The sequence below is a fragment of the Aquila chrysaetos genome, chromosome 10 (assembly GCF_900496995.4).
Source record: "Aquila chrysaetos chrysaetos chromosome 10, bAquChr1.4, whole genome shotgun sequence".
NCBI classification, from domain to species: domain Eukaryota; kingdom Metazoa; phylum Chordata; class Aves; order Accipitriformes; family Accipitridae; genus Aquila; species Aquila chrysaetos.
This window is the reverse complement of record NC_044013.1, coordinates 20,517,148-20,543,770: the sequence shown is the minus strand read 5'-3', so window position 1 is coordinate 20,543,770 and position 26,623 is coordinate 20,517,148. Positions and strand designations below refer to the sequence as shown.

General features: G+C 39.1%; 1 protein-coding gene across 1 annotated transcript in view; it reads right to left on the bottom strand.

The window, feature by feature from the left end:
* Positions 1-8,031: 8,031 nt before the first annotated feature.
* Positions 8,032-26,623, bottom strand: part of CUL3 (cullin 3) — a 58,534-nt gene continuing 39,942 nt past the window's right edge. The window contains exons 8-16 of the mRNA XM_030029312.2: positions 24,785-24,961; positions 23,503-23,673; positions 21,975-22,082; positions 18,273-18,397; positions 17,839-17,935; positions 16,647-16,781; positions 11,443-11,629; positions 9,548-9,693; positions 8,032-8,846 (exon numbers count right to left, since the gene is read on the bottom strand). Coding sequence (XP_029885172.1) covers positions 8,715-8,846; positions 9,548-9,693; positions 11,443-11,629; positions 16,647-16,781; positions 17,839-17,935; positions 18,273-18,397; positions 21,975-22,082; positions 23,503-23,673; positions 24,785-24,961 — 1,278 coding nt within the window. The 3' untranslated portion in view covers positions 8,032-8,714. The remainder of the gene's footprint in view (positions 8,847-9,547; positions 9,694-11,442; positions 11,630-16,646; positions 16,782-17,838; positions 17,936-18,272; positions 18,398-21,974; positions 22,083-23,502; positions 23,674-24,784; positions 24,962-26,623) is intronic.

Genomic DNA, 26,623 nt, shown 5'->3' with positions numbered 1-26,623 from the left:
GATACAGAATAATACACCCCAAACTCTAATTAAAAAAACCAGTCTTGGCCTGGATCCCACATTATGTTGGAATTGCAGATTTGCATAATAAAGTTGATAACAAATGCTGTGACAGACAAGCTGCAGGAGATTATTAGCCTCATCTTTAACAGAATTTCAAAAGAAGCAATATCCAAACATCAAACAAGTATTAGCAGAAGTGGCTCTCACGGTCTAAGAAACTCAGGCATTGCTTGGATTTGGCGCATGTTCTAGCAAACTTTGCAAAGAAAAAGCTGCATATGAACTCAAAGGCCATAGTAAGGCACTATCAGGCTCTAATGTAGCTTCACTTCGATGACTTCAGGACTTCCCTTCCCATTGTGAGTTCTTCCTCCCAAGAACAGGACTACTAAGGGCTATTCATAAACAGTGAATGGAAGTTGCACCTACCAGTGTATCCCCCTTCCCTCCCAGCTTCTCCTCGGGCAAACAGGAGCACATGGCTCCCAGACCATCATCTCTCCAGACAATTTCCTTGTCTTGTCCACAGCTAATCCAGGTCAGCGGTTCCATGACTCGGGAAGGTGAAACAGGCCCATCTCTCCTAAACATCAATATGCCTTCTTGCTTTAGGATAAATAGCTGCTGAGAGCAGGCAGACTATGTCGGGCTGTTCGGAGACCCAGGCAGATATTGCTGTGTTAGTTACAGTCACACCACATTTTCAAGATTTTCTTTGCAGGCAAAAAACTGTAAAAACAAGGGTCAAGGTTGTGTTTGGTATGAGAAGACTGAAGGACCAGAAGCACCTGTGTGAACCTTACAGCCTTAGTGTGGAACGAGACAGAAATATTTTGCTGCAGAACCGTAGTTTGTGCGTGTACTTCCCTAAAACAGCCAGACTGTCCTTGAAAAACTTGGCTTCGTTTCAAAGGTCGTAAAAATAAAGAACTTCATGTTAGATGTAAATACAGTGATGAGCTCCTTAAAGCAAGAACGAATGCTGTGGCTTTCCACGTACAGGATAAATACAACGTGATCACAGCTGAGGCTCCAGGTACTAACCTAATGAGAACAATAACTAACTAAGATTAAAAACAAGAGGGTAAAAAACCCACCAGACTAAAGATGATCCTAGCAGCCCACCTGGAGAGAAAGCATAATTGTCCTCACGTAATAAGACACATCTACACTGGATTTTCAGAGCACAATTGTAACTGCAGCTAAAGTGTAGAAGATGCCAAAGATGCTTGAAGTGCAGAAGCATAGTGATTTGAGGACCTGAAGCGTATCTCCTACCTTTTGGAATAGTATTTTCACTCTTTTCTGTCTATTATTCACCAATTTCTAGCTAAAACCTCATTTTTCTGTTGCTCTTCATTTTGCAATGCCATTATTACCTGAGCAGACTGAGTGTAAAATATTATTCCATGTTGATGATATTCTGTATCACAACACACGGACCAAACCGAGTCAAGTGCAGAGCAGTGCAGTTTCAGACATTACTCCCTCACCTGGGTTCCAGCTCAGAAAAGACTAACAGGAGGCTTAATTTGAATCAAGACTTCCTAGAACTAGAGTTTATACTCACTTCTTTGTGAAATCTGCTTCCCTGGAGGTATGCAATTCCCAGCTTCACCCAAGAGCGCAATGAGTAGCAATTCCCTCAAGGGAACGAGCAATCGAGATCTTTTTGCCAAGCACCCAGCACTACATCATGCAGCCTGGGACTTGGGATGAATTCCTATAGGTTTCAGCAGGCATTTTTCCCAGATAAGGCTACGACACACAAATCAAACCACAGCAATGGTGCTGGTCAACAGGCTGTTACTATAGCACTATGAACCTTTAGTGTTGTGCAGTGTCAGCAGGAGGCAAGCACCCATGGTGAATATGCATATAACAGGGTTCTTAGAAAAGCTCAGTGTTAAAGAAACCAGCGGGTACCTTTGTTCTCAGCACCTTTGTTTCATGTAGTAGTGCTGCCCCTGCCTTTCACACAGCACCCAGTGAATATCACAAGGGCACCGAGCAGTTGCTTACTGCTACCTGATGAACCTGTGGAACAAACCGCAGGGTCAGTGTGATTCTGCCTAATGCAGTGCTTAACGTTAAGAGCCTCTATAAAATGCAAACTCATAGTTCATTATTGAAACACATCACTCAAAGAACACGAAACATGCACAGGAGACACCGTGCGTTTCCAAGAGCTCGGGAAATATTCCTTTTGGGAGGGCTAAACCCCTCCCTGATTTCCGTAATACATGTTTCCTTTTGTGGGCAGTAACTAGTGAGCCCAAGTGCTGTCCTATCACAGAACTGCAGATCAACTGCTGGAACAACAAAGCTCAAGACACCAGGGTTTCAGCCTAGACAGAGTTTCTTAGTATTTTTCTATTCATGTCCTTAACACCCGCTCCAAGTTCATGATGCACAAGACTCGCAGTACGTGCTAAATCTCATGTGTTACCCCAACTCCGTAACACTTATCCGGAGAGAGGTTACACTAGATGGAAGGGAAGATAAATAATAAGCATAACAAATATATTTATCACTGCCAACTAATCCGTACACTTTCTGTGGCCTTTGGATGTCTTGGAGTTTTTTCAGCTTGTAAGAAACACGCAAGAAATAAAATCTGGCATTGTAACTTAAAAAGATGTCCCCTGACTAGACTGAAAACTCATGATTTTCAGATTCAATTTACAGACCTAACACTACTTTGTTTCACCACCTGACGTTGTGTACGTGACTCGTTTGCCTCGTCCTTGAGCACGTCACGCTAAACGGGAAGAGAAGCTGCTTTTCCTGCCCCCATCCATGCTGCTCCAAAACACGGTCTTCAAAGTTTTGAGAGGGCAACCGTACAGGCAGCTTGTAGCAGACGTTGCTGGATGTTTAACAGAGCTTTACTGAGGGCAAGGACAAAAAAGGGAAGGAGCAGGAGAGAAAAAAGGAAAGCTCATGGAAGAGCCTGTGCAGACGCAAGCAGAGCACCCGGCCCCCGAGCACCGGGCAGGCAGTGCCGGCCCCCCCCCCGCCGCGTCGCGGGGCGCTCCCCGCCCGCCGAGCGCCCCGTTCCCCCCCGGCCGGTGGACACACACACACCGGCCGGTGGTCCCCCCCCCCCCACACACACCGGCCGGTGGTTCCCCCCACACACACACACCGGCCAGTGGTTCCCCCACTACACACACACGCCGGGCGCCCCGCCCGCAGGCCTTGCCGCGCCGCCTCCGCCCGGGGACGCGCCCGGGTGAGGGCTGCCGGGCGGCCGAGGGCAGCGGGGGCCGCGGCGGCTGCCGGCGGGCTGGAGGGGGCTCCCCCATCTCCCACAGCCCGAGCGAGGGGGCCGGGCCCCGGCGTCCCCGCCCCGCGGCCGGCCCGGCTGGGGCCTTTGACCGTTGCCCCTCACCCCGCCGCGGGGGCGGGGATCGAGCCCGCCCTTGCGCTTCCGAGCGGCCCCCCCGGGGCCACGCTCGGCCCCCGGCGGCGGCCGGCAGGCCGCAGCGTTCCGCACGGCCGTGCGGCCTCACAGCAGCGCCGCGGGGACGCGCTGCGGGCCCCGCTCCTTCTGACTCAGCTGCGGCAAGACTGGGAGCACAGGCGGAGGGAGTCCCGGCGACCTGGTTGGCGCCGTTTCTACCAGCGTCACAACTTCCGACGTTCAGAGCGCTTTTGTACCGCAGGCGCTGCTTTTTTTGGCTCAGAGGCATCTCTGGTAATACTTACTTCTCGCTGGAAGTCATCCAGGATGCCACAAAGCTACCAGCGCAGCTCACCATCTTACTACACGATGAATACGAGTTACTAAAAGCCCATTTTGCGCGGGGCTTGGCAACTCCCACCACAACGATCTCGGAAGCTTCGCACCGCGCACCTCCCTTGCCCTCCCCAGAGATGCGCTCTCCTCCCTGCACGGCAGCTGACACGCTGCGATGACAGCACAACAGCCCCTCGCCGCAAACACACATCACTCCGCTGCCTAAACGTTTCTTTCCTGAGCGTGCACGATACACTGCACCGCCTTTGCTTTAGCTTCAGCTTCTGACAGATCAAACGTCAATGCTTTGCCAGCATTTGAAGGATAAGGCACACAAACGAAGCGAACTGCAGCGGTATGTCGTTCAAAGAGGAGCAACAGAACAGCAGTCATTAAGATCGGAGGGTTCCTCAGCGTCTGTTGTACCTGGAACGCAAGCTAAGTTTTGAACTGCAGGAGAAAGAATAATTAATAGAACATCACTGCTGTTCAGTTCAAATGTTACTTCTTTTCCTATCCATAAACTTCATGTTCGTCTCAATGATATTAAACGCATCAGCTCCCATGGACTCACTCCCCATCGAAGTTCCAGTTTTGGAGGAGAAATGAAGAGAAGAGCAGGACCCTGACAGAAGTGAAGCTGTTTTACAAACTTGACACGTACTAATGCCATCACAGCAGTACCTTCCTGCAGCAAGAGCTCTGGTCACGTCAATAAGGTTACACCAAACGTATGAACCGCAGTGCACCTGGGGAGACCTGCTGCTCTGAAAGAGACCACCATACCCACAAAACGTAAGCCAGGTTGCACTGATGTGGGTGGGTGTTGTTGCGCACCACGTGTTTATCGCAGCCATTTGTTAAAGCTGTGCCGCTACTTTCATTTAAAACAGCATCCTTACATTTTTACAGTAACGTTCACCTCTGCCATGCCCGGTACAGAGTTAAAACATGGATAAAGCCAGCTGAAAGATTCAGAATATTCAATCCAGTTTGTGGGCACACTCTGTGAACACTTCCCTACATACTGAAGGACAGCAAGTTAGGTGAATTACTCTCCTGTTCTTTACATATATCCAGCTGAAAACTGGATAAATATCAAGTTCTGCATTTTACAAACTTTTCACATGACACACTCCAGAAGACAGAGCCATTAAACTCATCCTTCAGACTGAGCACATTGGTTATTTCATTTACTATCCAAGATATCAAAATGAATATTAACAGAAATGGGACTTCGGTACAGACACAAACAAGACAATGCCTCTTACCAGCTCTGCACACTGCTGTGAGCCTAGTTCTAGACTGTCAAATCCCTGCTCTAATCCACAGGGGCTCCGAGGAACTGGGAGCTAATGATCAGAGCCCACCTCACCTCTAACCACTGATTAGCAACGCAGAGTTCAGGAGTTTGATTGAGCTATGAAGGTTCTGGCCAGTTCTGGACATAGGATGAGAGGCCACAAGTAGTTCCAGTTTTTGCTACTTTTGACAAAACGGGAACCCCATCTCTGTGTAAGCTTATCCCCTAAAGCATGCATGACAGGCTCTATTACCATATATATATGTGCCACCTATCAGGTACTGTACAATTTGATTACAACACATGTGAATAAAATTACTTCAGTCATCCAAAATATTTAGTGCAATGATTCTGTTTTTACAAGTCCAGAAATGTAAATCTTATGGCAGCTGCCAATTCACAACGAGCAAAGGTAACAAGAACAGATGGTACTACATTGAAAGCTTTAGGGTCGACGGGGCAAAGTTTGTCTTTAGGAAAGGTAGCGATGAGAGATATTTCATTCAAGAGTAGTTTAGCATCCAGGACTCAGTCTGCTTTGCAGACATGCTTAACATTCATTTGTTCTGTAGCAAATGGGGAAATTGTACAGATTAATTCTAGGAGACAAAATGAGCAAATCAAAGCTGTAAAGGAAGCTAACATTGAAAAGACCAAGAACTAAATCAGGGATACATAGGATAATCTTATTTGTTACGATGGTAAATGAAGCGTACTCTCGACCCTTTAAAGTAAACTTGTAGACAAGGAAGGTACATGCCTATGTATCTTCAAATAGCTAGAAAACTCAAAATCTACTTTTAATTTTAAAAATTCTGAAGAATTAAACTCCATGTTTATTACGTCTTGTTACTGTATTTAACTGCACATAAATGCAAGGAAGCCAAACTTAATAATCACACTCATACATGTAACTACAATCCTACTGATTAAATTTTAACAAGATTACAAAGAAGTTTTAAGTAGAAATTAAGAAAGGAAGCAAAAATGAAATTAGGTAAGGCACAGCAGAATTCTACTGGGGACTGTAAAAGAAATCTCAGTAATGTACACCAACAGTGTAAAGGCATGAGCATGAAACTCACCTTAAGCAGAGTCCTAATGACGTCTTGTTCTCTTTGACCAGAGTTTTCACATTCTCCATCTTTAAATCCTCAGTAACATGATCTCGTTGTTCAACGGTAAAGGGCACATTTCCAAAAGGTGACTTCAGCAAAAGTCCCTTCCTGAACAGTGTCTTCAAAATTCTATTAAATTTAAAATGGAAACTATACTCTTAGTATTTGTTACTGAAGATAGCCATCACCACCTGTTATTCTTCTAGCAAACACTCTTGCCCACGTAGCTTGTAAAAAAAACCACCCTTAAACACATAATTATACAGTCAGTCATGGAACATTCAGGCTCAGCACTTACAAAAGCCACCAGAGGTAGAAAGCTTCAGCTGATGCACAGCAAAAGTACAATCGCAACACTAAGGACAAAGTCCTCCTGTCATGGATAGCAACATTAGCATCTCTATAAGCTTCACAGGGAAAAAGGATGTGAACCCATTTCTCCTTGAAAAGCACATGGGAAAGCATTAACATGCAATTATCACAACATTAATGCTATTAAAGAATAAGATACACATAAAAGAAAACCTTCATACTGATACATGGAAGAGCAAGTTACATTTTGAGGAAGATGTTTCTCATGACTTAAGCACAATCCAAAACCCAGATCTCATCCAACCCGTATTTAGTATTGTTCTATGGCTAAACAATGATTACATTTCTATTGAAATTTTGCATATACTGTACAGACACACAAGTGTTTTAGTAACTGTCACCAAATACATTTTTAGAATGGCCAATGGCCTAGCTGTTTTCTTTTAGGGCTAAATTCTTGAAGAACAATGGCAGGAAAGTCTCTCGGCCACCTCCCCTCTGATGACTTAAAAGCTACTTATGTGTGTGTGTGTGTGTGAGTGTTGGGGGGGGGGGCAGTAAACTTAAGTAAAGCTTCTTAAGAAAAGCTTCAGAACAGTCAAACTAAAATAGCACTCCAATTCCACTCCCTCTTTGGAAGAAATATCCTACTACTGAAAAATAGCCAGGATCTGTATCTTAACAGGCTGGAGAGGGGTGAAATTGGGGACACATTATGAAAAATACTGTCCAATCGCATTGCTACATTACACCACCACCACATATTTGTTTAATACGGCTAATCAAGAAATGCTCTGGCAGTGTCTTAATGCTCTACAACCAAGTTTTTCTTTTGTTTCAACTACAGCTCTACGTATTGGGAAGCCCATCCCAACTATATTTTTCATTATCTATGGATGAAAGTAACGTGAATCAAGAAAAAAATATTGTTTTGAATGAAAACAGAAAAATAGCTATGGCAGAGAAACCATGTAATATGTGCATTGGAATGTCAGAAACACTGTTTAATAAAAACTCTGCAGTACAATGCACACTTCAAACCATTTCTAACTATGAGAATAATGATGCCACTAAACTGCAATTTTTAATCTATTTTTGCAGCCACACTGACAAGAAGAAAAAAGTTCCAGTGTAAGAACTAAAAATTTCATTACAGTAACAAATTTCTATTGCATGTTTAAAATGCATTTTTAAAAACAAATAGTGCATGCTGGCTTCACTTTAATCTCCTGAAATATGCACTTATGATGGGAAGCCCTGGGGCTACAGATCCCTCTATGATGTTTATTAACAAAATATAATCCCAGTACGTTTCCCCAGGGGACAGTATTTAGTTCCAAAAGATTGTCAACCCTGTACTCTAACACACTTGAATTAGGTGTTTGTGTACACTAAATCCATTTATTTTAAATTTATTTTGTCTACATTTAGTGAAATAAAAACATCGCCCTGTACAATCCACCATCAGCAGTGAGTACAACAGCAAAAATTATTATACAGTTTATACACACTAAAATCTTTTCCTTTTTCCTATAAAGAAACCAGAACAAACCTAATCAATATAGAGTTTAATTTAGAAGAACTCAAATTACAGAAGGGAAAGCCAAAATTATTACGGTCTTTTCTGAGCCCCCAGAAGTTCCTGATTCATGTTGTTGGAACAGTGAGTGCAGCTGGAAGAGTGAAACATGCTCAAGTTGTCTTCTTGGGTCATCAAAAGATTACCAAATATTTAAATTAAACATGGCTAGTTAAAGAAACATTTGAAGCAGAGCAATATAACTGGGAATTCTGCCTTCCCAGTTGTGGTTTCTTTTAAACCCAACTTATACAATGCGCGAAGTGCTAAGCAACACTACAGAAACACATTTACATCAACACTGAAGATCTGGGGAAATGAAATTCCAACAATTTTATTTTTTTAAGTGAGCTGTGTTTTCTAAATTTGTTTTTATTTTTCTGTTTTCATACAGTATTGAAAACAAACGCGGCACATTCACATTTTCTCGAAGAATTGTAAGGATGATCTCTACAGGGATAACGTTGAAAAGCCTGAAGCTCAATCAATTGATGTTGAAAACTCTCAAAAGGAGTAAAAGGCTTGATCTGAATGGTCTAGAACATGTATTGTAATTTAATAGAAGAGATGGTCGTCTTAATATTAATGATTTAAAAGAACTTCCCAGTTCATGCGAAGAGTATAGTCCAAGAATAAATCAAATTTTCTGAACGCATTTTATGCTACGTAAGTGTATACTTTGCGATCCTCAGGTGTTCGTGCCAAATATTCTCTCTCAATAAGTCCTTCAATACGTTTTTTAATAACAACTGGACTTGGTAAGAATCGGGCCTTCAGCTGCTGAGTTACCTAGAACATAAGATCAAAACCAATATGAGATCACAGGGCAAGTAAGATCATCAAGTATCCTAACTGACCAAAATAATCAGAAAAATGTATTTAGACAGGGCTGGCTACAACCATGAAGCGTAAGAAGCAGTCTGCAAACTTCTAACAGTTTTTTTACCCCCCATCAGTTGCTTGCTCATTTTTTGGGGTACGATTCAAAGTACTGATGCTCTACAGAGGCATGGTCACAACCTGAGAATCACCTCAATTTCACAGGCCTAAGGGAGTTCAAGAATGGAAACTCCATACCGGTCCTGAAGCTGTCAGAACTTAGGAGTTAAGAGTAGCAGGACTCTTCCTCCCTCTGCTAAGAGCTCAAATCTCTCAAATCTGGACCCAACGGTCAGTAACAAGATCAAAGCAGAAAATAATTAAAGTACAGTGTTTTTTTGTTGCCAACTGTTATTTAATAGAATTTGATAACATCAGAATAGCACTAAGAGGAAGAAAAATTAGATACACCCATGAGTGCATCCTAAACTGAAGGGTGAGGATTTAAATGTCTTCAGATACACAGGGAGAAAAAAAAAAGGATGGATTAAACACAGCATCTCTCAAAAGCCTTTCAGAACCATGTTAGTGAGAGCTATGTAACTTTCATGAATTAACAGGAAAAGCAAAAAGAATTCCCCAGCCCATATCAAAACTGTGTACAAGTATACCTCTGCTACTAGCACATTGTGTTGCATCTTCTTTCTAGATTTCATTATCCGAACTATAGCAGCTTCTATCTCATGTTTTCTGTCATCATCTACTTTCTGCCTTGTTTCTTTCCTTTCTGGATCAGATTCTCCTTGTTTGGCAGCAACTTAAAGAAAAGAAAGAGAATGTAAAGTGTGTTAGCAAAACTAAAATTTATTTCCTTCACTATTTATTTCATCTAGACATCAAGTTATATTTTCCTGAGTTTTGACATTCTCAAACTTGGTTTTTTTTCTGTGAAAAGCAGCCACAAGAACATATTAACACTTTCTGGCATATTTTGATAGCAACTGACAAGGTAACAATCTGTTATTTAATTACTGCTATGTTAAAACTTCAACAGTACTCAAATCTGCTTACAGGCACCACCAACCCCCATGCTCCCATTAAATATTCTTCTCTTTAATATATCAAATAATCCATTAATTAAAATAGAAAAAGGATTGAAGATTTACTTTACAAACTAGTTAGATACTTTAAAAGTTCATCAGTCAGAAGAAACAGTCCAACTTTATCCTCCCCAACTCAATTATATTCTTTGTATTCTGTTCTCCTCTTCTATTTATGCTTTATTTCTGCCCTTATGTCTAGCTTTTCTTACCCTTTCACTCAAGCATCATTATAATCAAGCCCTCCTCTCACACTGCTATATCACTTTCCCCTCTGCCCTTCTTCACACAAAAGCCCCAAATATTTACCAGTTTTAAAGAGATACACATAAGAAGTCTTCTACATAAGACACAAACATAACACCACGAGTATCAAATTTGCTCTAAAACCATCTTGAACCCCAAATCATATTCCCCATTCACTGAGATTTGTAGAGTGGAAATGAAAAAGCAGAATTCCACTAAAGCTCAAACAGTTGTTACGGAGTTGACTTTAATTATGCCAGAGAAGTGCCTTGGGCCCTAATCAGAGAATTCTCAACATCCTCATTTGGCTGCTGCGCTCCTGCTCACCAGAAAAATTCTCCAGACATGGCAAATGTGTTGACATCACAGCACTCTGCATGCACATGAAGACAGTCTAGCTATCGCTTATGCAGAGGGATACATGCAATGTAATGTATGTAGGTACCACTGGGTTTTACAGGCTTACATCCCTGGACATAGCATGCTGCACAGAAGCCCAACAAGTTATATTATGTGCAACAAACAGCATGTGAATTACCGATGTTGCACTTAAAATACACAGCATCACTGGCAATATTTTATATATGAAGATCTGCAAAGTCAGAAAATATTTTTAGATGTACTAAAACTAAGAACTAATCTGCCAAAACACACTATGAAGTGTATCTACAGCAATGCTAACAACTCAGAAATTATTTCCAGAGAGCTTTCCAGACAAAAAGGTACCAACATTACTTATGTATAACAAACCAGCACTTTGATGAGCTAATGCAGTGGTATTGTACCTTCTCTTATTTGTTAAATCCAAATCATTGCCCAAAACTATTATAGCTACCTGGCACTTGGAAATGGCTGTTGTATCACGGGCTGAAAATATCACTCAATTTCAAAGCAGTAAAGCAACTTATGAGGCAATTTTCTTATTTCTGAATCAATCAGTAGCATATTTTTAATTTTGCTATTTAATTTCTATTTTATTTCTCTTTCAACATTTCCTTTTAAGAGATAATTACAAATTTTGTAAAGTAAAAGGCTTAACTATGACTTCCACACTTTTCTCAATATTTAAATTTTCATTTTGATGCAACCAATCATCATCATAAAAAAAAAAATATTACTCTCTTCCTTTCACTTGTATGAACATCAACCCTGCAAAAGATAATCTGACATTTTAAGGCAGTTTTGGGACTGCAAGACAGTAGAATATAAAGCTCACTTACCCGTCTGAATCTTGACTCTGTGTAGTTTAGATGTGAACTGATCATTCACTGTAAATATATGACCATTTTCTATTTCTTTTGATTTAGGCTCTTTTGTAAGAACACGTTGTGTTGGTTTGCCACATGCAAGGGACTGTAGGGCTCTAACCAGTTCTCTTTCGGGGATATCAGTCTCTTGTTGAATTTCCTAAAGAAAAATATGTTCATCATCATGTTTTGCAAACAACAGCACTGATTGCTTAAAATGCCCACCTTCAAGCATGCAAAATCATACTACTATGACAGTTGTGAGGCTTGAAAGTTTAAAATTCATTCAGTAGCAAAGTCTCAATATGTACTATGCAAAATGATCCACCTGGGTCAATGCACAGACAGTGAATTCTGTCAAGTAAATAGTCACCATGAGCTGAAAATAGCAGAATGAATAACCAGCTGTTTCATTTCACTATAATTTTTGAGAAGGCTGAAAGGATTTGTTCACTGTCTCCAACAATTGCTGAACAGAGTGAAACCAAGCTTTCTAAGTAACTCAGCGATGGAAAACATCCATGATGTTCCTGAGCATTCCTGACAAAGAACTGTGTAAATGCTTTTGCATTCAGCAGCACCGTCAAAAATAGGATCTTTACAAACGGAAGCAAACAAGGTCTAGTTTCACCGTAACACAGAAATACTCTAGATTAATTGCACCTCCTTTCTGAATAACCTGGAACAATTTGTTTACAGCCCAGATGCCCTTGGCTAGGACTTCTCCAGGTAAAACAGAAAAAAACCCCAGTGCAGCAAATGTATGAACTTTGAAGAAGAATGTTTGTAAAAACATGCACATAACTTGTTGCACCTCTTGTCAGTATTCTGAAGAGTTCAGCTGAGAGCTGTATGTTAGGTAAGTCACCAGTGATCACGAGTTAGTAAGCAAATTGGACTGGATGCAAAATGATGCCTTAACGTGCTCTAGGAGTAGGCCAACTATTACTGCTTCCTCAAACCTAACTTGTTTATTAAACTCCCATTCATTAGAAGTTCATTTTAGCCTTATCTCTATTTTCTTCCTGTTTCTAATTTGAGGAAACTGCAGACTTCTCTGATTTCACATTCCCATTCAGACTCTTGAGGGACCTCTAGCAGCTAACAATTAAACTACCAAATAGAAAAAATAAACCTCACAGACATGTAACTGTCCACAAGAGCTGTCGCTTTCCCAACTTCCCCACCTTTGGTTCCAAGAGCAGCATCAAGCTCTTCCACTGTCCCCATAAATTCCTAATGCTCACAGCACACAAGTCAAACTGATGACCTTCAGGCTAAAAGCCGCAGTTACAACTCCCAGTGACCAAAATGCTAAGATCTGTAAAGACCTATAAAGAACGTGTTAAAAGTACTGTAAACAGAAAAATCTAACTTCAGAGTACAACAAAGTTCTGTTAAATTATGTTATTTCTTAAGTGTACTCAAGTTTCTTAAAATCAATCCAGAAAAAAAAATGCGTCTCTTCTGTGGTTATGCAGCACTGAAAAAATGCAATAAAAATAATATGGATATACTGGCCTTTACTTGGACTCTGTCATTAATTACAGCGCATCTTGTATACATCTCACTACCAGGTCTCTGCGATGGCAAAGCTCAGACAGAATATGCCTACTTTTCAACTACAGACCCAACATTACATGTATCATGTTTTCTTTATGTGAAATCATGTGAAATTGTGTTTTTGACATGAGTTCAAATTCATTTGAATGAGGTAAATTAAAAAAATAATCAGTAAGTCTAAAATTTAAAAATTTCAGAATTTTTGATACCTACTGCTTATGGACGATTGGGAAATAATAAAATGTTCTTAAGAGTATTGTTAGCATAATGCATTCAGAAATATTCATAGTATTTGAAATAAGTGACATGTATCCACATATTTTAACTACTTGCCAGTATCAAAATGCCTCTTCCCAAGCAGCTCACAGGAAGACTATTTCTTCATTTGTTGCTTTATTTAAAACACAATTGCCACCTTCATGCATTTTTTCCAGATCTGGCACAAAGTAATATTAAAAAAAAACCCCAAAACACTATAATCCTTTACATGGTCACAAAAAAGAGTCTTACTGAAATGGATTGATCAGCATAAATTTAACAAAACAAAGGAAGGTGACACTTAGATTTTAGGACTTAGGTAAATGTAGCCTTGAGGCTACAAACCAAATCCAGGTTATTAATGATGTAATGCCTGTGACACGCAGGCTCCCAAACTTTGATTTTTGATCAACACCTAAAATTAATGCTTTCAAAACTAAGTCGCTTCTACAAGGAAACAGATACACTCTGCTTTTGATGAAAGTGAAACAAAGAGCTAAAATGGAATTCCTTTTTTTTTTTTTTTGATGCTAAACAGCCTTATACTAACAACTATGTATTTATGTGTTGATTTTACTTCTCTCTTTAGCATTCCAATTCAGCCACTAACGTATGCAAACCATTTGGGTTTCAGAATTTATAAGCTAGTATTAAAATAAGAACCACAGAAAGAATTGCACTGTAGTATGCTGCCTCAGAAGGCTGCAAAAACCTCTAGTTGGATAAAAAAAGTGTAGCTATGAATGTAAATGGGGATAACAGATGTTCCTATGCTCTCTTTTTCCTTCAGTCTGCAGCATATCATTTTTCTAAACATATTTTTATAGAGATATTTGATGTAACAGTGAAAAATGTGTTTTTTTTCCCCTATCTCCATAAATGCCTTATTTTAAAGACCACACTAGTCATGCACAAGAGCAGTACTGATTACACAATCTTAGTTCTAAAAATATTACCAGGTGAGCTCTATCTGGAGGCTACAAGAGAGAATTCTAGGCATGGAACTGCCTCTGTCCAGTTCTAAGCAGGAAAAAAGTTTATTAGAAGGAAAATGTGCAGAAGGAAAAATATCATGTCATTTTGTTGAAATGACAAAAAAAGAAATAAAAGATTTTTATTTTTATTTACAGACCAACTTGTGTATCTTCCAAAGCAGAGATCAGCAAAAGAGAAAACAGGTAAGCCAGTTTTAAGTTCTAATCTCTCATTTTTGTGGAATTATTCAACAACTTCTACTACAGTCGCATTTGTATTTGTTTGTTACACCTAAAGAATGAACAAAAAATTTTCCCCTTATTTTTGATGTCATCATTAAAAAATTGTGCATTTCACCTTTTAAAATACTGACAGGTACTGTAAACTAACAGAAAAATATGTTGAGTATTAGATGAGGCTTGATTAGAAGAAATTGAATTCTTTTAAAAAAATAGCATTCTTTGAAGGCTTGCATGAAGATCCTTCCTCTTAGATTCAAGTAGCATTACCCTAGACCCATATGGCCACCAGTTCTCTTGCATATATAAATAAAACATTGCTGCATAGGAATACAATAAATTCATACATTTTTGTGAAGGAATTTTGCTATGCAATAATCCTTTAGGTTTCTGTAGCATCTTATGCATAATGTTTGTATCATCATTATCCCATTTTTCTCTCAATCACATGGCTTAATGGCTGTTAGGATTACTGTGAGGATCTTGTCAAGTTTGCAATTAATAATCACACTGAATGCAAAACAAAACAGCAAAGTCTGTTCAACCGTAAAGGCACCTTCAAATTAATCTATTCAGCTGTGAATCTGCAGAAACACTTGTATATCAAAGTTTTATGCTTACACAAGCACACACCACAAGTCATCTCTCATACTACATTGCAGTAAAAGCACTAATTTGATATGACAGAGAAATAACATTTGCCCAGCACTCAGCAATTAATCATGGTATTCAATGATCAATGAACAAAGATAAAATTCATTCTGCTCTTAAGTTTTCATAAGCTTTCCTGGCCAGAGTTAAAGACAACTCCCACGTGCTTCACCAAAGAAACCAAACCAAACAAATACGCCTTCTTAATGTTTTAGTTACAGTGGGACACAAAGTAAGAGTTTAAGAACTCCCAAACCAGAAACAAAAAAACCCACACAACCTAAAAGCACATGGACATATTTCTCTATCATGTGGTCTTAGTAAAATAAACTATAATTAGAGCACCTATTAAAAATTGTATTTTTCACTGCTCTACCAAGTATTATTTATTCATATATGGGTGAGGCTCTACTACTCATAAAGCCTACAATTTGTGGAATCAGGTAGCCACCAGCCCGATTTCAACACCAACTTCAAGAAAAAATGAGCTATTAAGTCCTGTCCCCACCCCCCACTTTTCTGCAGAGAAAGTACTCAAAGCTCCTGCAATAGATTTCACAACACACAGGACTTTCTGTGCTGCAAAATAATCTTTTTTTGAACTATGAGTAATTTATTAAGAGCCTCTTATCAAACCCTGGCTTTCTTAATTCCAACTGAGACCGTTTCAAAGAAACATTCTTTATTAACAGGCTAGAAGTATGCCAAATAAGCTGAAAACAAAGTCCAAATAAAAAGGCGAATGATTACTCTGCATAGCACAGTCAAAAGTAGATAAGAAAACATGGAAAACCACTCCATTTCAAACTGCACCCATACTGCTTTTCAAGGCTGCCAATGCTCTCTCAAACAGAAGATAACATCTAAAATGAAACTATTAATTGACATTAACAATACAATGCTCAAACCTCACAGCACAGGATCCTCCTCCACTCCCAAAGGCTTCTTCACTGTTGTCTATTAGCTGTCCACTTCAACCTTTCCCAGCAATGCCCCTCTAGTCTCTTTATTAAGAATCTATCTGGCCCTTCTTCATTGTCCTTTCTGGCTCACCAGCTCAGAGAAGGGATGAAAGTTCTTTGATTCATCCTACAGCTCACTCCCACCTGCCAATTTAAGCACTTCAGTGTTTAAGAAGCCAGGATACAAAGCCTTCTCCACCCTTTGGCCTCTAAATCCAGTTTCTCAAAGATAAAATGAGCAAATGGAGCCACCTGCTGCATTCCAACTTCAGCTTTTCTATAGCTCTATGGCCTAGGAATAACCACACTCGCAGCTCTCCAACATTTCTGAAAACTTCTGTTCCCAAATAATTTCCTCTCCTAGGATTGCTTCCCAGGTGTATTGCTAATGATCCGCTCGCTGTATTTATTGGCCTGATCCACACTCAAATAGGATAAGAAGCACCTGATCTTCAAAGGTCTATTCAAGAGGACAAGAAAGCGCCTAAAACAGTTACTTAAAATCAAGTGAGAAAACCATAATGCTTACCTCAAATGTATATTTTTCTCTGTTGTTAAAGAGCATTAATATCGTCATCTGGAAAGTGGAGACTTGCAATATGTGCTTCCGTGTATTTGAGCCAGTTACTTGGGCACCTCCTACACCAACCTCTGAGCCATCTTCCTATTTTAAAATTACAAAGCTACTATTAGATTACTCTCCACTGCAAAATATTTTACCTCGGTAAAATGAAAGTTAGTTGATGAAATAATTATCTAGGAGATCAGTCTACAGAAGTGATAGAATAGCATACGCCTGGTGGCATAAACAGAATGTCTCTCCGGTAGCTGTCTTAGAATCACAGGGTGATTGAGGTTGGAGGCACCGCTGCAGGTCCCACGGTCCAGCCACCACTTAAAGCCAGGCCATCTAGAGCAGGATGCTCAGGACTGTGTCCAGTCAAATACTGAGCATCTCCAAGGATGGATACTCCACCACCTCTCTGGCCCCTGTTCCACTACTTGCCCATCCTCCAGTTTTCTTACTCTTATCTTTAAAATTAATCAAAATATTTATCCTACAGTAATATAATTTTAACATCCTCACAAATGCACATTATTAATACTTAGTGTTATAAAAATTTTGTTTTCATTTTGCATTGCCTTTTATGTTCCCAAGCATCATGCCATTACTACCTCTAGCTTAGCATTTTAGAACTGGTTTAAATCACTAGCAAATTATTTTCTTGTATAAATAAATATTAAGCATTGTACTTTTATAAACTCTACTAAGATTCTCACGTTTGAAAAAAATGTTGTCTACTTTGCTAGCACTCTGCATACGAAAAGCAGGTTAAACTTGGCTTAACAACACTTTTTCACATTAACAAAAATTACTCTAAAGAGAAACAAGTTTCATTTCACTTTTGACTGATTCACAGTCAAAAAACCCCAAAATACTCAAACCACTGAGGTCCCTTCAAGATCAAAATTACTACTTTTCTATGAGGTAACAAAGAAATGATGCCAAGTGATACATTCAAATTAGATTTAGAGGGGGGAAAAAAGTCAAAAACAAAACTGCTACAAAGGAAGAATCAGACTATAAAACCGATTGAAGGCATCTTTTTCTTATATTATCAATGGGTAAGCTTTTATTTTACAAGATTCTGAAATTATTATAAACGTATCTCTTAAAATGTAAGGAAATCCACAGTATTTTCATAATCTTGATACTTTACCTTTTTAACAGGCCCATAGAAAGTGGCATTGAGATCTGCAGAACCCATATGATGCTGGAGTGTCAGCTGTCGCCCACTGTGTTTGGCTAAATAAAATCTGTAATGTAATTAAATTGAAAACTTAGTTCACATTTTGTATTTAAGAGGAAATTGCTTTAAACAGTTACCTAGACTTCTCATAGCCATCAAGGACACTCTCAAGAAATTTCTAACTTTTGCATTTTCAAAACATTAACTCTTGTTAGAATTCTACTTAAAAGCTCCCAAAACCTCAAGCCTCATAATGTGACCATTGCATTCTCTAATTTTCACATGAACTGAAGAAGAGCAGTATGCTAGCACATCTTTAACTCTAATGGCAAAACATACCTCTAAGTTAAGTTCAGAAAGTTTCTTCTTAAAACCTCTACCTAAAAATCTGTTTTAATACATACCTTCTAAATATTTCAAAAGCATGTCTGGGAGCTGGAGGGATGTTGCACTTTGGTGTGGCTGACTGAGTAGGCCAGTAACCTGTTGTGAGGACCCGCACTGTAAGGTCAACACCACCTAATGAGACCTAAGGACAATTGGAAGAAAACATCCACTATTTTAAAACAAGACCATGTTTTACCATTTTTCTGTATTAGTGTAGAAAGTATAGAATTTTCACAGATTAAGAAAAAAATAGAAATATATCTATGAACATTATTTTTTACAAAGCCAGACAAATGAATTCATCACTATCAGAGTAGATCGTACAGCAAAAATCCTCCACATTTTTCCCCTCTGGCATTTAAGAGTGTACAGAATTTAACAAAATAAATTCTTAACTAACAATGAAATGTCTGTGATCATAAACAGAACTCATAATGCATGTAACAATTGTTTCTAAACAGGTTTTTGATGACATACAGTAAATCCAGTTTTTGCTAAACATATCCGTTTCAAAATAACTGTTTATAAATTTACTCTCTGGAAGCAGAGAGTAAATACTGAATATCTAATATTAAACCATTGGGAGTCCCTTTCCTTACATTCTGGACTGCAATGTAAACAGTTACTCACTTTTACATACACAACCTAGCCGCTTTCCCTAAAGACAGCCATTACTATAAATATTCAGCACTGGTTAGGAAACATTCTACAACTGAAGTGCTGATCTATAAAGTAGTTGTGTTAGTAGGTGATAAACATCTGGCTACCCATGAGGCATAATCCTCACTAGGTATCTCAATTAAGCTGAATATTATTAAATGTAAAACTGACTGCTTTCAGCTCTAGGAAGTATAACTAATACCTTCAAAGATTATTGGAAAAGATTATGGACATTATTGACAAGAAAAAACAAAGCATACCATATCCAGCTCGTTACAAACCTACTACACAGAAATAGAGCACATTATATTTTAGAAGGTCAAAAACTGAACTCAGAAAATTCCACTATTAAGTAGCAGAGTAGCATTTCCATGCACTATGGAAGAGTTTTTGTATTGTGCGTGTTGAATGTCTGCGTGCATCAACAAACTTGTGCCTAGGAAACTTCTGAAAAATCTAGACAGACTGGTGACAGGCTACTCATACAGAAATCCCTTTGACTGAATTTCATTAAGGTTTAAGAGGAACAATTTGCAAAAGTATTTAAAGACCCATATAAAGATTGGTCGGTAGCCAACATTACTGCCGTGTTTCTAATTTCATATCACCGATGTCATAAGGCTCACAAGAGAAATTCAAACAGCCATTCAGACTCAGAAAACTAGTTAATCTGTGAATCACCTAAAAAAGCTTCAAAAGTTTTCTCCCTCCAGCTGAAGTGTACGGAAGGGCCATCAATGCAGACGAAAAGGTACAGAAAGTATCTTTATCTGGAACTGAAACATCTTAGTTCACATGGCAACCGTTTCCCAAATTTTTTTGGTCTTAGCCAGACCAGAACAGAGCATTAATTTAGAATGCCTCACAACACACATTATACAGAGCACTGAGCAGTTTGTGACTTGAAAAAGTTTTGGAAGCGCTTTATTTTATAAATGTATTTTCAGCATAAAAATGGTATGAACTAACAGAAAGTGCCTTGAAGTGATCCAATCTTTACAAACTCCAACAAACTGAAGTTTCAGGATCACAGTTGTAGAAATTACTCATAATCTGTTAGCTTGGATTTTCCCTAGCGCTGAGCTTTCCACTTACTGATAGCAAACCAATCATCTACACAATCCTTGGCACTACCTGTATCTCAGGATACAGGATCCAGCAGGAGACTTTGCAGGTAGGATTATTTAGAGAAGAACAGATGCCTGACTCTTCTAGGAGGCACTATATGTATTCAAGGTACACAAATTGTTTAAAAAGGCGTAGAATGGACTATTTCATATAAAACACAGCATCACCAGCAAGTTAACAGTAACACAAAAAAACAGAAGTCTTCCTGTCTGTATTTCCTCTCCAATATTATTGACACCAGTAGAAACATATACACTCCTACCAAAAATAAGTATTCCAGAAATTTCATTAGAAGGCCACGATTAGGGTGACCAAAAGGCAACCATCAGGCAAACTGCTGGTCCCTTGACAAGAGAAAGATGAAGTTTCAAATAAGGCCTAGCAGAATACCTGTTAACTTTCTAAATTCAACTTACTAGCTGCACATAGCTAAAAAGAAGATAGACATCATTTATTAACTCACTTAATGTAAAACTGTCGTGTAAACTACATGAATCTTGTACATAGGGGAGGGCTTGTGTTAAAGTCCCACATGATACCTAAAAAATGGGAATGCTCTAACAAATTTTTCTTGAAGTTAGTATTTCAAGCATTCTATAAGGAAAACATGATTAGCCTCTAAAGAAAAAAAGCAGCAGTAAAGCTGCCTGTCCACAAACACCTTTATATCTATCCATATCCTCTACAACTTTTTCTGAAACCACTTTTGAGAACATCCCGTTCTTTCATTCATGATGATTCACAGTATGCTGATGAGGAAGATTTCAGCTCACTGCTTCAAGACAGCAAAGACTTCATTCAGATCACCTTGCACAACGAGGGACAATGGACACAGTAAATCCACAAACATATGCCTGGCATTCAGATTTCTGAAACTGATTCAAACATGCTTGATATACAGACTTACTTACCTGCAGACGGGGAACTACCCAGTTCTTTATTATATATTATTAAGCGCTACTGAGTATCAGTATAGAAAAAAAGTGTTTAGAGCAAGCAAACTGATATCTCAAAATACAAGCGATCTCTCCATTATGCAATATTCCAGAGGTCCACTTTTACAACAAGGTGTAACACTTCCTGATTGAACAATTAAGTCCACATTTGGCAATTTGAATAAAATGGCAGTTCTGCTTTTAGTAAAGGCATTAACTGCGTCCGAGAAGTTAAACATGAGATGGTATGTTTTTCAAATACCTGCAGTATGCAATATTCTTCTTGCTGTTAGCATAAAATACAGGTCGCAGTGAAGATTACTTTTAAAGAATGAGAAAGGGAAGACTTTGCTGGTGACACGGTGTTTTGGAAATGCACACGAGAGCAGGCCGCCGGCCCCAGGAGTCAAGCTGGGCTGGGGGGGGCGGGCACAGCTGGGCAGGGCGGGGTGGCAGGGCAGGGGCCGTGGGCACAGCTGGGCACAGCTGGGCACAGCTGGGTGGCGGCACAGCTGGGCAGGTTGGCAGGGCAGGGGGCGGCAGGCACAGCTGGGCAGGCTGGCAGGGCAGGGGTGGCGGGCACAGCTAGGCACAGCTGGGCAGGGTGGCGGGGCAGGGGCGGCAGGCACAGCTGGGCACAGCTGGGCACAGCGGCGGCCGCCCGCCCCCTGCCGGCCGCAAGCAGGAAGAGCCGCTCGGCAGCGAGCCTGAGCCCTTTCAGAAGAATGCGGGTACGATAGAAGTTGGAACAGGATGTTATGGAACGAAACTGGCACTACTCAAGCTGTGGATCAAGCTTCGAACTGACTTTTGTATTTCGGGAAATACTAACAAAGCTTGTAAGATAGGAAATAAAAGTAATATAATTTTAGCATGCTAACAAGATCCTTCTTTCCACGTGCATATACTAACAAATCAAAAACCACGAGCCTTGATAAAGGTCTAGGGTTTGTACTGAAGTAAAAGGACAAGCACACATTCCCCCAACGCTCTTACCCCAGTCGCCTGAAGATGCTGCCTGAACTCATCCATCGTTGTGTTTGAGATGCTCATGTCCCTGAACATTCCTTCCAGTTTAGACGTGAACTGACATCCACATTCAGTCTAAAAACACACAGAATAACTTGTTGTGGCAGAGCTACAAAAACAGAGCCTCCGATACGTGAGCTGCAAGACTAAGAGTTAGTTTATAAATCTCATAAAAATGATATTTCTTTATATCTGATTCCTGGGATTCCCATTTGCACTCTCTTCAGAACTTAGAAAAGTTTCATATTTCATATAAGGATCTAACCCTACACATATCAAAACTCACTTTCCTTCTCTTTTCGCCATTATTGTATTTTTGATTTCTGTTTAGCTTCTCATCTCATCTTAAAAATCTGTGAAAGCTTATCAGACCAAGGCATACACTTTCACCTGCTTTTTAGCATGATACTGTAAAGGGAAATAAACTTTATTTGTATCAGAAAAAAAATCTTGTTGTCCTAAGAGCACATAATTTTAAACACTTGCTGCAGATTACCAAGTGAGATCAATAGACCTTTTCAGAATCAGGGACATATGCATATCTAGATACATGTGCACAAACACAAGCATTTCAGTTGCACATACAGGACTTTGTGCCTATTTCTAACATGTACTTTGACACATATGGTAAAGGCAAGCATGTTAGCTTCAGCATCCTAATCACTGTGCAAATCCGTAAGAAAAGAGGGCAGTTCCAGTCCACTGATTCATCTTGCAAATGTATGCCCCGTGCCTTCTAAATCACCAGGCTAGAGAAGTGGAGAGGTAATTAATACACATAGGCTGGAGAAATCTGATGCAAACAGGCTTCACTCATAGAATACAAAGGTCAAAAATGAGGATCAGTAAAGTTTGATCTTAGGATCAAATCACTCTGGTTTGGAAGTTCCCTAGCCATTTATCATGCCACTGAGGAAGAAGCTGCATTAGAACTTGCTTCAAGGACTGTTCACCTTTCTTCTCCATCTCTTGGCCTATCTAATCAGTAAAATGAACCAACTAGGAAAACGTGTTTCCAGACACTGATATGAAGACCTTTTTTTCAATCTGTCTCAACCACTTAATCAAAAAAGGAGTTGAACATTATCACCAGTCTGCAGATGGAGGCAACTAAAGAACAACACAATGCATGCAATAAAAAAATTCTACTGTGAATAACAGAAAATGTAGGATAAAACACAGTCTTGTCTTCAAATCCAGTCACTAGATAACAGGAGTTATCCTCTTATTTGGAAAATCTTAACAAATTTAAAAAAAAATTATTTTGTTTTCTAGATCGCTCTCTCATCATAGGTGCTTTCCAGTATTTCCTTCCTTTTATTTCCAAGAAATTATTCAAAAAAGCCTTTCATATTTTCTGTTGGGGCTTTAAAATCAAATCTGTATTTAACAGTGATCAAGATGTATGCTATCTATACATCCCTTAGGTAAAAACAGAAGAAACCATATTTATGGGGAAAAAAAAAAAAAAAAAAGTATGCAGATACTGTCTTACCTTTAATTTAGATATCATATTTTTCTCAGAGTCATCTGAAACACTCTTGTTTGTGAGAAGTCTTCTTGCCAAGTGCTGCTTGTAATAGCGTTCAAAAACATCTTTCTCTTGCATAAACCTAAATAAAACCATTGCCTTATCCAATATAGTTTCTACTTCTTGCTCTGTTAGCTGTAAAAGAAGTAATTTACTGGTTTTAACCTTCCAGCACAGGTGTCTTATACAACCTAAATACTTAAAACTAATTCACAGCAAGCATATGGTCTAACAGTAGCCTTTAAAGAAGCCAACAAAACTGGTCCAACATGTGATTGATAGAGCCAAATGAACAGCGCACAAACTCAATAGAGCAGAGAAAGAAACAGATCTAAGATGGAAGGAAAAGCAATCATGAAGGAGACAGGAGACAATGGATGAGTAAAATGCCTGGATAAATATAGTGAAAGTTCCTGGATAAGTTTTTAAGTATTAAAAAAAAAAAAAAAAAAAAAAAGCATAGATGGAAACCAGTATTAGGAGTATGAAAAGTTAGCTTGGAATGAAAGCTTTTAAAAATGTTAAGACTTGTTTTGCAAAGCCTGTCTAGTGCCACAACAAGTGAAATGATTACTTATTTTATAAATAAATAGAATTTACTATTCGATTCTCAAAATATAAGATGCATGCAATAATATTCAGCTTTATTCAGAGCCACTGAAGCCTCAGCTGAACCATCCTGTCCTGTTCCGGGTGCTGTACCTCAAAAAATTTCATAAAAGAAGCTATGAGGTAAGACTGAAGAAACAGTTGTACTTAAGCTAGAAGAGACAGATATGGTAATAGTCCTCTGATATGTAAAAGCAGTATTAAGAGGCAAAGACAAACTGTTTAGCCTACCCCAAGTGAGTTAATTTTCAAAAGAAATTATTAGATATTGAGAATAACTGCCAAACTATAAATATATTTAAGGAGCTGATATTTAAGGTTTCAAGAGAAGGGAGCTGCAGAATCTACTACAACCTAATTTTTTTTTGAGGGGGTATCTGCCAGAAGTAATCCAGGTATACTGCTTCAGAGATGGGGGACAAGCCACACAACATCTCAATCTCCTTGTGCTTTATATTTCTCTAAGTTTGTATCTAAAGTGTTATGAGCTCAGATGTGTTACATACACTTTTTTTTTTTTAAGGCAGTATTGCCATCTATCTTAAGATAAAAATAATTCTCAGGAAAGTAGCTTAGTTTAATTTCATCCAAGTTTATACAGCAAAGAACGTGACCTTTTCATTTGGTTTATACTTACTCCCTTGACTCCCTTTTTCAGCTTATCATCAATAAATAATGAGAGGTACTCTGGAGACCTAGAGTTGAGGTTGAGGAAGTACTCAAAGTCACCCGCAATAGTCTGCTTGAAGAGTCGATCATTATTGAAAGATTCTTGAAGAAAGCGGTCAAACCTACTCTTCAAATCCAGCAAACCCTTTTAAAAAAAGCAAAAACATTTTCACTGATTTGTAAGCTGTAAAACAGTAACAATAGATGAAGTCATAGAGAAGACCACATCTACAGTCAGAGATTCTGCAAAGCACTCTCTAAGTTCGGCATTCTTAGAAAGTTTCTGAAATTTCATTTCCTTTTTTAAATATGTATAGCTGCCATAAATCTCTTACAGAAGCAATTTACAGATAAATTGGCTAAAATATTGGTGTCAAATACTGGTGCAGTTTGCTGTAATAGGCTACTGGAAGATTAAGAAAGTTTTTTAATCACCTTTGTTAAACAGGCTAATTTACTGTATTTTTAAATCCACAGCTTAAAGGAGGTATTTGTTGTACTTAAGCCTTTTCTATTTCAAATAATGTTGACAAAGTCACTACCATAAATACAGGATATGGGAAAGATGAGGCTAAGCACCCATTAACTGCATCCCTAGAGCTACTAAACAAGTTTGAGGAGAAAACACACTGCAACAACAGGCCTAATCTTGTTAGGTTTTTTTCCCCCTCTAATTTCAATCCAGGGACATGTTCTGCATCATTTAGTTGCATGTTTCTAGCTGATCTTTAAGAGTCACTGCGAACATATGAAAGTTGGATACAAGCAGTAGCTCTCCAGTTATCACAGTGTGATGTTCACAGGCCTGAACTGAACCACTTCGTCTGAGCTAAATCATCAGATTCTTAACATCATTTTTAAGGTTTGCACCATCTTCACCCAGAGTTAAAACAACTGAGTGCAGGAGGGGAGAGCATCTTAAAATCACCTGAGCACCTTGCTAAGTATTTATGATATGCACAGGGTTTAGACATAACTAAGACAGCACTTGGGGGCGGGGGGCAGCAGAGAAAACTTCACTCGAGAGTTAAATTTATCATGGATAACGACTGCCCACAAAAACTGTTCAGGTTAAATGATCTTAAAGTCCTTGGTTTCTTAAGAAATTATTTATATGTGGTTACTTAAAGAAGCCATTCAAGAATTACTCAAAGTAGTAGTAATGTTTCTTAAGAACTCACCATCTCACTTAAAGGAATGGTCTTTAGACAGGCTAATTAATGCGTATTAGAAATTTTAAATTCAAAGTAAATCCCACTATCTCTCTGTTTACCAAGGTTAGCTTATGTCTCCTCTCCAGGAGTACACACCATCTGAACAACCTGGTGTTGAACAGGAGAAACTGTTAGTACCTTAAATTACAACAGCATTTCAACATCCTTTCAAATTATTTTAAGAAGTTTTAAGTCTAATCCCCTGGCAATGCTTTTGCAATCATCTCGCCAGTTACGCTCAGGGTTTGGTGATGTCATGTTTCAGAAGCAGTGCTGGCCTATGATGAATTTTTTTTCTTGGTGGTATAATGTAGCTTCCTTGTCTGTCTTCTTACTGCTCTTTAAGTCCTTGAAAGATTCAGATGAACAAGGCTGAGATGAGAAGAGTGAGGTGGTTCCTCAGTTCACAGATATTTTTCTCTTTTTCCATTGTGTCAATGGAAGTGGAAGATAAATCTATTTGGGGGTTTAGTAGTAATCAAGTATCAATCCCTTCCCTAGGACATCTTCATGAGATGGTTGGGGTACATACTAATGGGCTGAGAGGATGAGGTCTGCCAAAAGACATGCAGTATAAGTCTTCTTCAGCTTCA